This window comes from Oreochromis aureus, linkage group 9 (assembly GCF_013358895.1).
Source record: "Oreochromis aureus strain Israel breed Guangdong linkage group 9, ZZ_aureus, whole genome shotgun sequence".
Lineage (NCBI taxonomy): Eukaryota > Metazoa > Chordata > Actinopteri > Cichliformes > Cichlidae > Oreochromis > Oreochromis aureus.
Window position 1 is genome coordinate 22,824,856 of NC_052950.1, and position 15,149 is coordinate 22,840,004.

General features: G+C 43.5%; 1 protein-coding gene across 10 annotated transcripts in view; it reads left to right on the forward strand.

Moving 5' to 3' along the window:
• Positions 1-15,149, forward strand: part of scrib (scribble planar cell polarity protein) — a 78,621-nt gene that overhangs the window by 39,270 nt on the left and 24,202 nt on the right. For 9 of the 10 annotated variants that reach the window (XM_039617318.1, XM_039617321.1, XM_039617317.1 and 6 more), the window contains exons 7-22: positions 1,112-1,186; positions 1,542-1,686; positions 2,387-2,505; positions 2,669-2,868; positions 3,677-3,843; positions 3,959-4,089; positions 4,211-4,333; positions 4,553-4,738; positions 4,828-5,184; positions 6,545-6,607; positions 8,885-8,974; positions 9,059-9,136; positions 9,229-9,546; positions 11,683-11,763; positions 14,406-14,645; positions 15,007-15,117. In XM_039617318.1, coding sequence (XP_039473252.1) covers positions 1,112-1,186; positions 1,542-1,686; positions 2,387-2,505; positions 2,669-2,868; positions 3,677-3,843; positions 3,959-4,089; positions 4,211-4,333; positions 4,553-4,738; positions 4,828-5,184; positions 6,545-6,607; positions 8,885-8,974; positions 9,059-9,136; positions 9,229-9,546; positions 11,683-11,763; positions 14,406-14,645; positions 15,007-15,117 — 2,484 coding nt within the window. The remainder of the gene's footprint in view (positions 1-1,111; positions 1,187-1,541; positions 1,687-2,386; positions 2,506-2,668; positions 2,869-3,676; positions 3,844-3,958; positions 4,090-4,210; positions 4,334-4,552; positions 4,739-4,827; positions 5,185-6,544; positions 6,608-8,884; positions 8,975-9,058; positions 9,137-9,228; positions 9,547-11,682; positions 11,764-14,405; positions 14,646-15,006; positions 15,118-15,149) is intronic. The other variant, XM_039617320.1, reaches the window with a different exon arrangement.

The window sequence follows — 15,149 nt, forward strand, 5'->3', positions numbered from 1 at the left end:
GATATAAAATAAGGAAAAGCATAATAGGGTCACCTTTAATTTTTATTTAAGCCTGCTTCAAAGTTTAAATTGTCCTCTACAGGTTTGTGGGAATTGTTGCCTGAAGTATCAAGGGGATATTTTTCCAACTAGGGAATGTATAGAGTTGGAGATTTGGAGTAATTTTACTGGTCTAGCTGGTGAAAACGGAAGTCGAGGCAAAGCTGAAGCAGTCCTTTAGGTAATTGAGCCTACCGGTTAAATACCCTCAACCATAGCCAAGGGCTGTGGGTGGATTCCTCTGAAGGGTTTCTGGGCTCACCCTTAGGGATAAGTTGAGGAACTCTGTCTTTAGGAGAGACTCAGAGTAGAGCCCTACTCTGCTGTATCCAAAGCAGCCAGTTGAGGTGTTACAAATATCTGACTAGGATGTCTTCTGGAAGTTGATAAGGCACTTTTGGGTACATCTGACTGGGAGGAGACCAGATTATGCTTCTTAGCTGTCTTGGGAACACCTCACCATTCCCCAGGACGAATTGGAGGAGGTGCCTGGCGAGAGGGAGGTTTATGGGAATGATTTTTACACGATTGCCCATGTGACGTGGACAACACGGGACAACAGAACTTCTTGAGCTAGTGAACTTTTTTGACAACCTGCCAGATGGCCAGGACTCAAGTGAAGTGCAAAAATGACCAAATAAAACAAAAGTGCCGTCGTAATTCACCGATGTGAATGAGCTGAGTGACAAGAAGAAGTCGGCACTGTTAGTGAGGCAAGGCTGTGTGGGCACTTTGTGCGTCAGCTGTCACAGAGACGGTAAGAAAGCACAGCTGGTACTGATGTGTCAGAATAGTCGAACTGAAAGTCGGAATCCGGAGGGAGTCGTGCTAGTCAGTGCTGATTTCAGCTTCAAGCATCTGAAGCAGTTTGTGGTATAACTGAGGCTGACATCGGATCTTTCTGTAACAGTCATCCACAGATGTCACATGATTTCTGTTTTCCAAATTCTCAGCCCCTCTTACAGATTTCAAATGAAGCACGATCTGCACAACATGAAGTTTTAACACAAATTAGATTTTTCATCAAAAATTTGGCCACTCACTCTCTCTTTTCTCCCCTACTCTCCTTTAGCCGGATACCCTCGGCGCTCTCCCCAACCTAAGGGAGCTGTGGCTGGACCGTAACCAATTGTCCTCATTACCACCAGTAAGTACAGCTTTTTCGTTTTGTTTTGTTTTTTTTAATGTCCTGATTTTCATGAAGTTCCAAACTGTTGTTTTCGTGCAGAATTTACTCCCACTAGCAGTTTTTCTTCTCTTTGTGTTTGCTGTGAAAATACTAATTGTATTGTGCCTCCATAGCTCAATGTAAGTGGTAATTTATGTATTTGTGTGTGTGTGTGTGTGTGTGTGTGTGTGTGTGTGTGTGTGTGTGTGTGTGTGTGTGTGTGTGTGTGTGTGTGTGTGTGTGTGTGTGTGTGTGTGTGTGTGTGTGTGTGTGTGTGTGTGTGTGTGTGTGTGTGTGTGTGTGTGTGTGTGTGTGTGTGTGTGTGTGTGTGTAGGAGCTGGGAAACCTTCGAAGGTTGGTGTGTCTGGATGTGTCAGAGAATCGTCTGGAGGAGCTCCCCTCAGAGCTGAAAGGCCTCCTGGCTCTCACAGACCTGCTGCTCACACAGAACCTGCTGGAGGTCGTCCCGGACAGCATAGGTGAGAAACACCAGGGGAAGGAAGGTTTTTTTTTTTTCATATTCTGTATTGGTGTTTATTACCTTTGTTTTGTAACTAACTCAATAATTCAATAATAATTCAATAATGTTCTTCCTGTAAACTAAGTATGTGTTATCTTGTCAGTGAAAGTTTTTGCACCTAATCATGGAGCCATATTGATCAAGTATACACTGGGATATGGCTCTAGTGTAATCTTAAACAAGAACAGCACTGCCCCCTACTGGAAAAATAATGCCAATGAAGCACAGATATGTGTTTACATGCAAGGACTAATTAGATTAACATATTTACAGTACGTTGTCCGTGAGTCTTGCAAACCCACGTCTACATATTGCAGCTTAGATGGCGCATCATAAATGAGCTGTAATGTGGGCTAAGTCTGTGCTACTGCTGTTCCTTCTACTTTGCCCTTGCGATGGAAAGAATACAAATAATTTCTAAGTAGTGAAGTAAAACAGATTTAAAAACAATGAGAACTGCCCACTGCAGCCTCTGTCTTTTTTCTCATTTATGCTTTTCTGCATAAAACCCTTGCTCAAAATCACACACATCCACACAGATATATTTAAAAAACACATACGTGGTCTGAATAAAAAAAAATAGTGCAGCCCAGTAGTGAAGTGTACGATGTTGTGTTTGATGTTGCAATTTGCTAAATGTTACCGTGATTTGTCTGCAGGGTCTCTGAAACAGCTGTCCATCCTGAAGGTGGACCAGAACAGACTGACCCATCTGACTGATTCAATAGGCGAGTGTGAAAACCTCACAGAACTTGTCCTGACGGAGAACCTGCTACAGGTAGGAACGCACAGTATAAACTGCTTCCTGCAGCCCTGCATTTGACCTATTAGGGGTTCATGCACACCCATTAATAACTAATTCCCATTAACAATAATTATGTTGCATCACTGATTCCAGTGATTATTAATGGCTTCCGTCTCCCTCCCTTTTGCTTTCAAAGTCGCTTCCTCGCTCGCTGGGCAAGCTGAAGAAGCTGACCAACCTGAATGTAGACCGCAACCGGCTGGGCAGCGTGCCCAAAGAGCTGGGCGGCTGTGCCAGCCTCAACGTCCTCTCACTGAGAGACAATCGCCTGGGCAAACTGCCTGCTGAGCTTGCAGATGCCACGGAGCTGCATGTGCTGGATGTGGCTGGAAACAGGTACCCTTACTTAACACCGTAGACCGTTAATAATGCGCAGCAGCTTTCACAGCAAAGGTTGAAGACCTGAAGAGAATGTCTTTGCCAAAAAAGATAAAACAAAGATGTTACACCGACACTTTTGCCCTTGTAGTTCGTAATTTCATCACAAGTATGACTTTGTACAAATTGTTTGTTACTAGAATGATCTGAAGCATAATTATTGCTGTCAAAGTGTTATTTCAGAGAGTTTTATTCTTACATTCTCCTACAGTCTCTTTGCAATTCAAAATAATCCTAGCTAGTCTTGTACTGGTGCGTGCTGCCCCCTCATTTCACTGTTTTAACGAGAGAGTGGCCTTACAGCAAGGGTTGTCAAACTGTGGGGTGGGGTGTGAACAACTGGTCACCAGCAGGTCATCTACTAATCAGAAGGTTGGTGGTTTGATACCTGGCTGCTCCAGTCTGCATGCCAAAGTATCCTCGGGCAAGTTGCTTTCTGAATGTGTGCGAGTAGATAAATGAGGCATGTTGTGTCCTTGAGTAGAGTAGAAAAGTGCCATTTAACCATGACAGTGGTCCTGTAGAGGTATAGTGCAAATAGATTAATGAGATGAGACTGGGCTGCGTGTCTCCCATGCCTCCTGCAGTCTCATTGGCTCTGACAGGCGTGTTAAAAGAAATTCCGATTCGTCTCACAAAGACGCCATCCCAGCTGATGTGCTGTTCTGAGTGCACTGACAGGAAAGAAGGAAAGAAATAATAGATCCACCTTAAAATCTTAGCAATATTAAGCTCATCCGTCTGTCCCGACCTTTCTTTTATCCAGATTACAAAACTTGCCTTTCGCCCTGACAAACCTCAACCTGAAGGCCATGTGGCTCGCAGAGAACCAGTCTCAGCCAATGCTCAAGTTCCAGACGGAGGACGATGAGCGAACAGGAGAGAAAGTGTTGACCTGCTATTTGCTACCCCAGCAGCCTTCCCCAAGCCTAGGTAAGCATCATGCTTTAAATAAGCATTTGAATATTCAGACCTGTTAGAAGCATGTATAGATTATATTTATTTTAACTGGCACACTCTTTCTTCTGCCCTCTCTCTTTCTCTGCAGAGAACCTGCTGCAGAACAGTGTAGATGGTAGCTGGACAGACAGCAACCTGAACAGAGTGTCGGTCATCCAGTTCCAGGAGGAGACCAAGGCTGAGGTGGATGAGGATGATGAGGCTGCTGCAGAGCGTAGAGTGAGTAAAAACAAAACAATGCAAACCTGACCCATCAGCACAAAAGCTAAAAAAAAAAAAAAGAATAATGTAGTGCTTAAAGGAAAATCAGATAAAATAACTATTTTTTTCTTTTCTTCAGGGCCTTCAGCGCAGAGCCACACCACATCCCAGTGAGCTGAAGGAGATGAAGAAAGGGATTGAAGAGAGGAGGAATGAAGCCTACACATCCAGACAGGACGAGGATCAGTCCCTGGACCCACAGGTACACAACGTCTAATAATGATTAATGAAAACGGTCAGAAATATGGTCACCGCCAAATTTAAGAAAAATAATAAATAAAAATAAGCAAATAGCATTTCATTTCTTGCTGCTAAGCTCCAGTATTACAAACAACTAAACTCAAATGTTGCTCTAATACGGTCTGACTAGCTGCTGGTGTGGTACATGCTGATATAATAAAAATGATGTCATTGTTTTTAGGAAAAAAGGCTCAGTGACCTCTCCAATCAGAGCCATGACTCGCAGGTGTCTAACAGCACGCTGTCGGCCACCTCCCACGAGGACAGACAAAATGTGACTGAGGCCTCTCACATGGAGAACCGTGTGGACGGCCCTTCCCCTCAGGATGAGGATGACCTTGATGAGATGGAGGTGGAGTACATTGAGGTAAATGGTGAATGGGTTTTCTCCTCATTTCATGGATTCAATCTTTGTTTCTGTTAGACTCTAAAAACCTTTCCCTTTCTTTTCTCCAGCCCACTGTGCACTTTGCAGAAGAACCCATCATCCGAGGTGGGGACGAGGAGCACGAAGAGGATGGCGAGGACGACGAGAGGAGTGACGAGGAAGACAAGAGGCCCATGGAGAAACGTCTGATAAGAAAGGACACACCACACTACAAGAAGCACTTCAAAATCACCAAGCTGCCCAAACCCGAGGCTGTGGCCGCTCTGCTACAGGGCTTCAGTCCCGACGCCCTCAACTCTTCTACTCAGGCTGCCGAGGACGAGGAGGATGAGGAGGAAGAGCAGAGTGATGGCACTCCTCAGCACCGCCACAGAGTGGAGGAGGCAGAGGACAGCCGGCATCAGGTCAACTCCAGCCAAGTAAAGGTAAAAGAGAGATCCAAACACTGGCAGGGTGCAGTTCAGGAATGTAGAAAGTGTTATATATCATCACAGCAGGACATGCAGTACACACCAAGTCAGCATATTTTAGGTTTTAAAACTTTACATATATATTTTTCCTTGTTTGTTGCCTCTTTGCAAACAGTTGATGTTGTATGCATGGAGAGCCTTTGCCACCTTGCAAGGTGCATTCACTTAAGATGGATGTGGCGTTGCATGCAGGGTCATTCCTGAGATGAAGCCGCCCTGCCCTTGTGCTGTAAATCCAGGGTGATGCATTACATTCATCACAAACTCACCAACAGCCTCATCTGGCCCCCTCAGATTTTGCCTCTCCTAGCCTGTTCCCCCACAGAAAGCATGCAGACATAGTCGGCATAAATCAACCACAGGCCATTGTAATCCCTTGTTTCCATACAAGACTGCATTCAGATCTTTGTCTAAACCTTTTTTTTTGTGTGGATAAATTCAGCCTTTCTTGCTCAACACTGGCGCACCTTATCATCAGTTACCTGCTGATTTAATTGAATATTGACACTTGCACACTGCTTTTGTAACATTGTATGCTTGTAAAGTATGAATGAAACGAGTGAAGGATGCTCGGGAGCTGCTTATCAATGAATGTCCTTATTGATCATTAGACTTATTAAATTGAGATCTGTTGATTTGTGTCGGGCTAATTGTAGAAATCCTTTTTAAACTAATGATCAAACATCATCATGAATCTATTTGGTGTGTGGGTTATGGATGTGTGCGTGCGTGTGGGTGACTGAACTCGGACCAACCAGAACATGTACTGGCAGAGCTGGAACACAACATCGAACGAGCCTGGCTTGTGTCACATGGTCGTATTTTCTTTCATTGGGTTTTTGTTCTTCTAGTAAATCAGTTTCTGCATCATTTCTTTTGTACTTTCTATGAATCATTTACCTATGTTTATATTTTTTTAGCCTGAAACTGACTTCTTCACCTAAATTTAAGTCTTTCTCCTGGAGGAAATTGCTCTTGATGGTGTGGAGGCTGGGCTTGTTGTGGTTTGGGAGCTTTTGCCTTCTTTTGTCCACTCTCTCTGCACTGTATTTTTTGCATTCTGGCTCAGCTCCTTGGTCTTGTCTTTCCACCTCTGCCTGTATTTTGCTTTTGGTGGCTGGGGAGTGAGTGTGGATTCACTTCTGCTTCACAACCTGCAAGCAGACAGTGGTGTGTTGAGTGTCTGGTGTGTCTGGAGGTTTTTATATTTTTTTTTTTGTTCTGTTTTGGTTTTTTTGGGTGTGTCTGTCTGTGTGCATATTTTTATTTTGGCCTGACTAATCCGCATGCCTCTTGCTGGTTCCTGTCCTAACAGGGGGTGTCATTTGATCAAGTCAATAATCTGCTGATTGAACCTGCTCGAATTGAGGAGGAAGAGGTCTGTACCTACTCTTTCCCATCCACTCTTGTCTTTCCGTCCCTCACTCACCCATTCATTTGTCCACCCATACTCAGAAATGGAGAAAACTTCCCACAGAAATCCACGGTTAATCCGAGCCGATCACTAGGGAACCCCTCTAATCCCAGCTCATTCACAGGAGGGGCCAGTGTGGCAGAACCTGAATACAGGACTGAAACGGACACTATTTATTTCTTCCTTCTTCTTACTGGACAGCTGGAGTGTGGACACTTTAACCCTGTGATAGTAAACATGGAGTGAGAGTTTCATTCTCAGCATTTTGTCCTTTTTGGTGTCTAAAGCAGAGGGCCAGGCACTTGATAACATTTAACTTTAATTTTTGGCCTTTGAAACACAACATTTGTGGTTTTCCATTGATCCTTCCCTTCTGGGTTTTATTATAAACCAATCACAGGTCATACCTTTAAAACAGCATTTGTTTAATAAATGCCTGAACTCAGTGAATAAATTAAGTTTTTTTTCTTTGTAACCATAGTAAGATTGTTACTTCCACCTCAAAACAAGGTAGTCATCATTAAGTGGTAATTAATTAACCCCACCCCCTCAGTATTTGAATATACACACCAAAGAGGAAAAAATATATACCACCAGTTCCTCCGTTAAATAAACAGTGTGAGGAAAACACGAAGAACCGGTTCTCAGCGAGGAGTCGGTATTCTTATCATTGCACGCTGCAGATTGATGAACCGTATCTGATGTTTTTGCATGTAGGTTAAACATTTCAGTACATTTGCAGCAGCTCTGCACAGCTTGCACATATTACTAATTTGAAGGAAACTCTGGCCTTTCCAGTTATTAAGTAGTTGAATTCTCCTCTTCATGCTGAACCAGATCTTTTTCTTTTCCTTCTATAAAACACTGTCAGTGCCATAAAGATTTAAGTTTGTAGATATTCAGTCAGTCCAGGTTCTGGCACACTCTGCCTCTCCCCTGCTTCTGCTGCTTTGCTCCTTTTTCATCCTGTCCAGTGCCTTGTCACCCTGGAATGAATGGGCTGGTTACACTCTGAGCCAAAGCCACTTTCCCAACTTCCTCCAGGTTTTAATCCAGCTTCCAAACAGGATAACCGGTGGATGGATGACAAAGTCGATTTTTGATTGTGTAAATCTGTAACACATGGCTGTTATTTCAAGTGCAAGAAAGAGCTTGTTTCAGATTTGCTTTTGTTTTTGTTTATTCCCTCCATCTGCATTTTTTTCTTTTGCATGATTCACTGTATATCAGTACATTTAGTATGTTTAGTGTGGGTGATGAAAATTTGCAAGAAACATTTGTTTTCGCTGTAGTCACACTGAGCAACACTCAAGTCTCAAAGCAAGGACTCCACCTTTAGGGCACTGAAAACTGTTGTCTATTACTTCCTTCCATCTGTACCTCATTTGTCTCCATTCCTCCCCTTTTTGCATGGCCTGCAAGTATGCATAATGTACACAAGTCTACACTCCAATTCATACACAATACACTTTGTTTTGGGAAAAATGTTGGTCTCAGTGAGTCCAGCCGAAGCATTTTTACAGTGTGTTAGAATTCACGTCCAACGTCAGTTCATTGGTTAATTGGTGGATGATTTGGGTCAAATTTTTTGTTCGTGCTTTAAATAAAATTCAGGCAAACACAAAGCCATCTGCCTCCCATTTAAACTGGCATAGGCCCATAAACTGACACTGAAGTCAGCGTTTATCTCCTTCCACACATCCATCAGCACAAACAAAGGGTGCAGCACTGATTGACGCCACCTTCTGGCTGAAAGAGGTTACCCACGACTTAAAATACAGGGTTCATCAAAAAGAATCATCCAATTTTAAAGTGCTTTGATCCTGCAGCTGTTCACCGATCAACGATCGAAACACGTACCGTGAGTAAGAGCACATTCGTGAGTTTCATGTGGTTGCCGGTAGGTAACAACAGCACTGACTCCAGACATGCTCACTAAAGTATGGAAGGAGTTTGGCTATCTCAAGGGAGGCACGTTGAGCACTTAACATTGCAAGCTTTGCATAAAACTTTATATTCATGTATTTTAAAAATTTACCACATGGTTCTTTCTCTGTCTATTACTTTAAAAATGTAGCCTTTCAAAATCAGATAATTCTTTTTGATACACCCTGTATAAACCCAAACAAAACAAAGTAAATCGCTGTGGGCTCGTTTTCCTCTTAATCTGCCCTAAGATGAGTGGGCTTTTTATGGGTTTTCACTCCCAGTATTGTTGACTCCCCCCTCCTCAACTTGCAGCACACCCTCACCATCGTGCGACAAACAGGCGGCCTGGGCATCAGCATTGCTGGTGGAAAAGGATCAACGCCTTACAAAGGAGATGACGAGGTAGGGCTGGATACCTGGGGTTTGTTTAGGATTGAAAGTATTTGAGGTCACAGACTGACTGTGTTAATGTTTGGTTGCTTTTAGGGAATCTTCATCTCCAGAGTGTCTGAAGACGGTCCTGCAGCCAGAGCTGGAGTTAAAGTGGGAGACAAACTGCTGGAGGTAAACATCTGCATGTCTGTGTGTGACAGGGAGGGTGACTAGAAGATTGTTTTGTTAAACAGAAAGCAAACAAAACAATCTGCTTCTCTCAGGTAAATGGAGTGGACCTCCACGAAGCTGAGCATCACACAGCAGTGGAAGCTCTCCGCAGCTCCGGTGCTACAGTCTCCATGACGGTGCTGCGGGAGCGCATGGTGGAACCAGAGAACGCCATCACCACCACGCCGCTGAGGCCCGAGGACGACTACTTCCCACGGGAGAGGCGGAGCAGCGGCCTTGCCTTCAATTTGGAGAACAGTCCAAGTGGGCCGAGGCAGCGGTTCTCCACCTGCCTCATCCGTAATGACAAGGGGCTGGGATTCAGCATTGCAGGGGGGAAAGGCTCCACGCCGTACCGCACAGGGGACACGGTGAGGAAAGAAAAGGAGGAAAAAAAAAAAAAGAGCCTCAGTTGGCTCCTTTCGATGTGGAGGAGCCGCGGCTCGACTCTGAGCCCCTCCCAAACGACTGAACTCCTCACCCTATCACTAAGGGAAAGCCTATCCACCTTTTTCTCATCCTCTGAAGATCACTTCTTATATTGAGCTGTCAGATACACATCACACAAGTTCATAGTGCTGACATCAGAGGTAGAGAGGTGACGGTTGTGACAGCACAGACATTAAATTCATTATGTGACAGATGAGGCAGAATTTAGTCGTAAATGGAATAAAATGTTGATATGTAGAAAAACAGGCTGCGGTTATGCTAATCTGTCTTTGTGGATTGAACATCATGTTGCCGTCTGCTTACAACCATTTATTGATCAACTGCTGTACGTGGAAAAGGCATCTGTCCGTCTATGGTGCACTTTTTGTTGTCATACTACAACCAGTTCTGAGCGGGTAGATGATGTAGCTGTTTCAAGTGTGTTTGAGTGCATTTTTCTGTTGATATGCATGAATGCCAGCAAATTATTGAGAACATAACTGATAGATTAATCCATCTTTAGAATACTGGTTGTGGATTGTTCCCAATACCTGGTAAGCCCTGTCTGCATGTGAAGCGATTGATTTGCTTTGCTTGTGTAGCTGACACTTGGGCACTGCTGTAAGAGTCCAGGCCTCTGGTTGCCAAGGTGACCCTCTAATGTATTTACCATCCCATCATTTTCCACCCAGCAGCATCTTTTGCTCCCATATCAAACACCTCCCTCATAGTTGACCTGCCCACCGAAATTATAGTTAAGTAAACCTTAAAAGTAAGAGTAATTTATATTTAACTGAGTTTTATTTAGCCTGATGGGAGACAGGCACCTCTTTACAAGACTATCAGATCACAGTGTCTGATGTTAAAATAAGCAGCACAAGGGACAGATGTTTATCTGAGATCTGTATCATGTTGTAGTTCATTATGCAAGTTCGTGTAAACATCCAAGCAGAGCGTCCTCTGTTAGAATCAGTTAAATGGCATTACAGAAGTATTCCTGTCAGTCGTCTTTAGATGATTTAACACAATACTTCATTGAACTGAGTCAGTTCTTTGAAGGAGTTCCTCAGATTGAGATGTGGTGGCTGCTTTATTTTACTCGTGTGATTTATGCAACCTTCTGTCAACGTCCAAATTTGGGGAATGAAGAAGGGAATAGAGGGAAAAGACATTTTAAAAAAACATCCAAACATTAACGCACTGCAGGCAGTCCATCATACTATCAGTAAAAGGGTTTTCAAAAAGTGTGGTTTGAAAGTTAGGAAGTGAAGTCACATGTTTGCAGTAACAGTCTCAGTCAGAGCGAATCTGTCTTTTAACGCCGTCTATTCTGGCCACAGCGCTTACACTCATCTCCTGGGAGACGCCGATATGAATAGCCAGGCTTGACACTCGATAGGCCTGCTGTAATTTGGACAGGGTGACATGTATATTTGGGCCAGCACACTGCTGCTCTGTAGCTTGAGCAGCTCTCCAGGAGCCCACAAAGAGGGAAGGAGTCATAAACATAAGATTTAAGCGGGTCTGACTGTAAGTCTTTCCTCCCTTTCAAAAAGCCTTTTGAAGTGGATGCAGTGACTCACCTTGTGGATGTGAATTGGTGCACTAGACTTTGCACATGCATTTGTTTACACATTCTGTTCATGTGGGACAGGCTAGCAGCTAGGCTGAGTTTCTATTGGTGTACAAACGGTGTAATGTGTCTGAGCAAAGGGGACAGCGTTTCAGCGCTCGTACTTTGTAACGAGCTGCTGGCAGTCGAGGCTTTTAATGCGTTTTAACTATTTGGCGCTGACCTGTTAATCAGTTATATGTAGAGGTTGTTTGTGTGTTGTCTGGCAGTGTGGGCTGCTAATGTGTCCAACTATCTGTCAATTTTGCAGCAGTCATGAAAACAAATTCAGTTTTTCTTTCAGTGTGAGCGTTTACATATAGGTCTGTGGTTTGTTGTAGCCATTGTTCAGAATGATGCCATTGTTAGTTGCAGTATATGAGAAAGTTTGAGTAAAATAAAAGTTATCCACAAATGTGCAGAAAGGTTTTAAATCAGTAGTCGTGCTTGTCTTGTTTTGTTTTAGGGAATCTACATCTCTCGAATCGCAGAGGGCGGAGCGGCACACAAAGACAGCACGCTGCGTGTGGGCGACAGGGTGATCTCTGTGAGTACTACCATCCTCCTCCATCTGGACACTGTAGTGTTGACTGTGATCAAAGCAGGGCTTTCTTTACAAACAGGAACAAGTTTATCCCAGAAAAATTAGACATGAATCCCAAACAATTAGGTGTCATTTTTGTGTTATGAGAATAACAGCGATACAAAACTTTTCCTAGATCTGGTAAATGACGCATTTACTTTTTGACATTTTTGTTGCATTTTGTTCCATTTTTATTGTGAAATTGTGTCAATTGTGCCAACATCACTGCTTTCATCAGTCGGTTTTAGGCTTTGTGTGACTGACATGGTGTTTCAATCCTGAGCATATGAATTAAAGTTATCTCATCAAAATCTCACACATCACGTCCATGAGTTAGTGATACGGTCCTTATATTAAAGCCATTCTCTATTTGGATTCAATGAAGATTTTTTATTTGCTTTAGTTAAATATTAAAACATTTAGCCTTTGCATGACCTTTCTTAGCTTTTAATTTTCTTTTCATCCCACTCCAAGCTTTGCTTTGTGCTCCCGTATCTTTCTGCGTATTAGCAAATCTTCTGTCGCATGTTTTTGTCCTGTCACATGCACATTTGCACACTTTGTTATTTACTGTAAATGAACTGATGATGACCAGATCTGTTTCTTTACTGCACTTCCTGCTCTCTGTAATCACAGAAAAGCTTCCTGAATGGTCCTCTTCGCCTTCTTTCTGGGTTTCCTCTTTTCTTTCATTGGCTTCTCTTTGGTTCTCTTTTCACTCCTCTCTCACGCTCTCCTGTTGTGCATGCTCACTAATGCATTGAGTACATCTCCTTGCCTGCTTGGTGGTGGGTATGGTGTTGGGGGTGGAGTGGGCTGAGCCTGTTGCTCTGCTGATTTTGTGGAACACGAGTTACCACCACAACAGCAGCAGCTGCAGTGTATCAGCCCGTGGTAAGAGCTGGTACTGTCGGGTCTGTGCCGACCTCTGCTTGTCACTTTGGACTAGACTGCATGCCTAAAAGCTACCCCTATTTATTTGATCCTAAAACACACATAAACAGTAATGAAATGGTTGATCTGTGGTGTCTGACAACTTCTTGTTGCCTTTGTGGACTTAAGATCATTTTTGGAGAAGCTACACACTTCCACTGAAGTTTTAAGTAAACAAAGGCAAGAAGTGCTGAACTGATTACATGAAAAGATAGCAGCATGGGCATTCATGAGCTCACTTCAGGGAGTCTGATGAAAAATAGTTCTGCTTGCTTGCAGCTTTTCTCCCTCAGGGACGCTCTGCCATCTTAAATTGCCTGCAGCACCCCTCACTTTCCGTATAAGATCCTGCTGCTTTGTGTAGGTGTTTGGTTCTTCTTAAAATAACTACTCACTTTGGTGCACTTGAAAAATCTCTGAATTAAAAATCAGATCGGTTTAGAACTTAAACATTCAGTGTTCAATTTGGGTGATGAATGTTAAGAGTAGGGATGGGTATTGATAAGATTTTCACGATTTCGATTCCATTTTCGATTCTGTTTAACGATTCGATTCTTTATCGATTCTCTTATCGATTCTTATTTTTTTAAAAAGAGAACACTAAGGTCGATTAGCTTAGAACTTTGTTTTATATCTTCTCTTTGAACAAGATAGAAATTTAGGAGTAACATGGCCTTACAAACCCAACAGTGAGATCTTAAGAGATCCACAGCCTAACGGCTCTTCAATGGGGTGTCACAGGGTCCCCAGGAAAAAAATGTAAATGTAAAATAATAAAATAAATATTCTTCTGTAGCAATAACAAAGTATAACATAAATTATTCTGTAGCAATTACACAAGAATATCCAGTAATGTCCCTGCCTACAATTAAACACATTCACTTACCGAAAATCGGGGGCATCTGCTGTGGCAAATGGGTGCAAGCCTTTGACCACAAACTTAGTCACTGCTCGGTGACATTCGTCTATCCTGGACTGAAAGGAGACGCTAACGAGAGAACTGCCAGCATCTGAGCCAGCCAGACTCTGTCGCTCTCATCATGGTCACCTAAATGCAGCGCACAGTAATGGCAGGTTTTGTAATAAGGCAGATCGTGCTAACATAATATGCACTGTTAGTTGATTATTTACCTGCCGCATTAACGGGAGAGGACGTGCAAACGTTACCGCTGCTGCTGGGTTGAGATTCACGAGTCCGGAGCGGAATTAAAAACACGACATTCATTTAAGGTCATCGCGTGTTTTGTGAGCAAATGCTTTTGCATATTCGTAGTGTTTCCTCCCTTAAATGAAATATCTACTTTGCAAGTATTGCAAGTTGCCCTGTTGTCATCCGTTCTTGTAAAGTATAACCAAACTTTTGAGCGTTTGAGCCGCTTAGGCGCTCTGCCAGGTAAATGACGCTCCGCAACGTGGTGACGTCATTCGGGGCGACTGGAATCGATAAGGGAATCGTTTGCAAAAATGGCAAACAATTCCGAGGAATTGAAACAGTGGGAACCGGTTCTCAACAAGAACCGGGTTTCAATACCCATCCCTAGTTAAGAGCGATGAGAAACGACTGTTGGCAGGCTGGGTTTGTTGTCAAATATTCATCCTATGAGTAGCAAATGACCAGTGGGAGCGTCCTGGTGGGCTGACACCCTCCATGGTTGGTTTTACTGTCAATCCAGATCAATGGTGTAGACATGACAGAGGCCAGGCATGACCAGGCAGTAGCGCTCCTTACCGGCACCTCCCCCACCATCGCCCTCCTGGTGGAGCGTGACTTGAATGCACCAGGGGGCTCTCCAGGTCAGTCCCGGGCACGAGCCCACTCCCCTCCACCCCCAGAACCATCAGATTCTCCAGACCAGGACGAGGAAGGCCTCGGGAACCATCTGAGCCGGATGCAGGACGAGTATCCCATCGAGGTGAGAACTCGAGGACTGACTTGTGTGTCGAATAGTTTGGGTTTTTGTTTAGTCGTTTTAGTAGCCGATGCTGTAGAAATGTCATTGAAGCACTCTGTGTTAATGCTTGTTTATGTGGCCCCGCCTTATCCTTAATGCTGTCCAGTTCCAGAGAAGATGGTGTATGGTATGAAGGCTTGAGTAGTTAGTAGCTGTCAATAAAGCACTAATGGTGTGGTTAAATAGAAAGTTGTTTTTGATATTTATTAGACTATAACAGATGTAGATTTGACTTGTGATGTTTGAGTCGTCGTCTTTATATTCAGGCTTTAAATTATTTTTCAAATCTTCTGCTAAAGCCAATCTAACTTGACCTTAACAGGAAGTTACCCTGGTGAAGTCTGGAGGCCCTCTAGGCCTGAGTATTGTAGGAGGCAGCGACCATGCCAGCCACCCTTTTGGCATCAACGAACCTGGGGTGTTCATCTCAAAGGTATTACTGTAAACAGGTGTATTCTTACACTT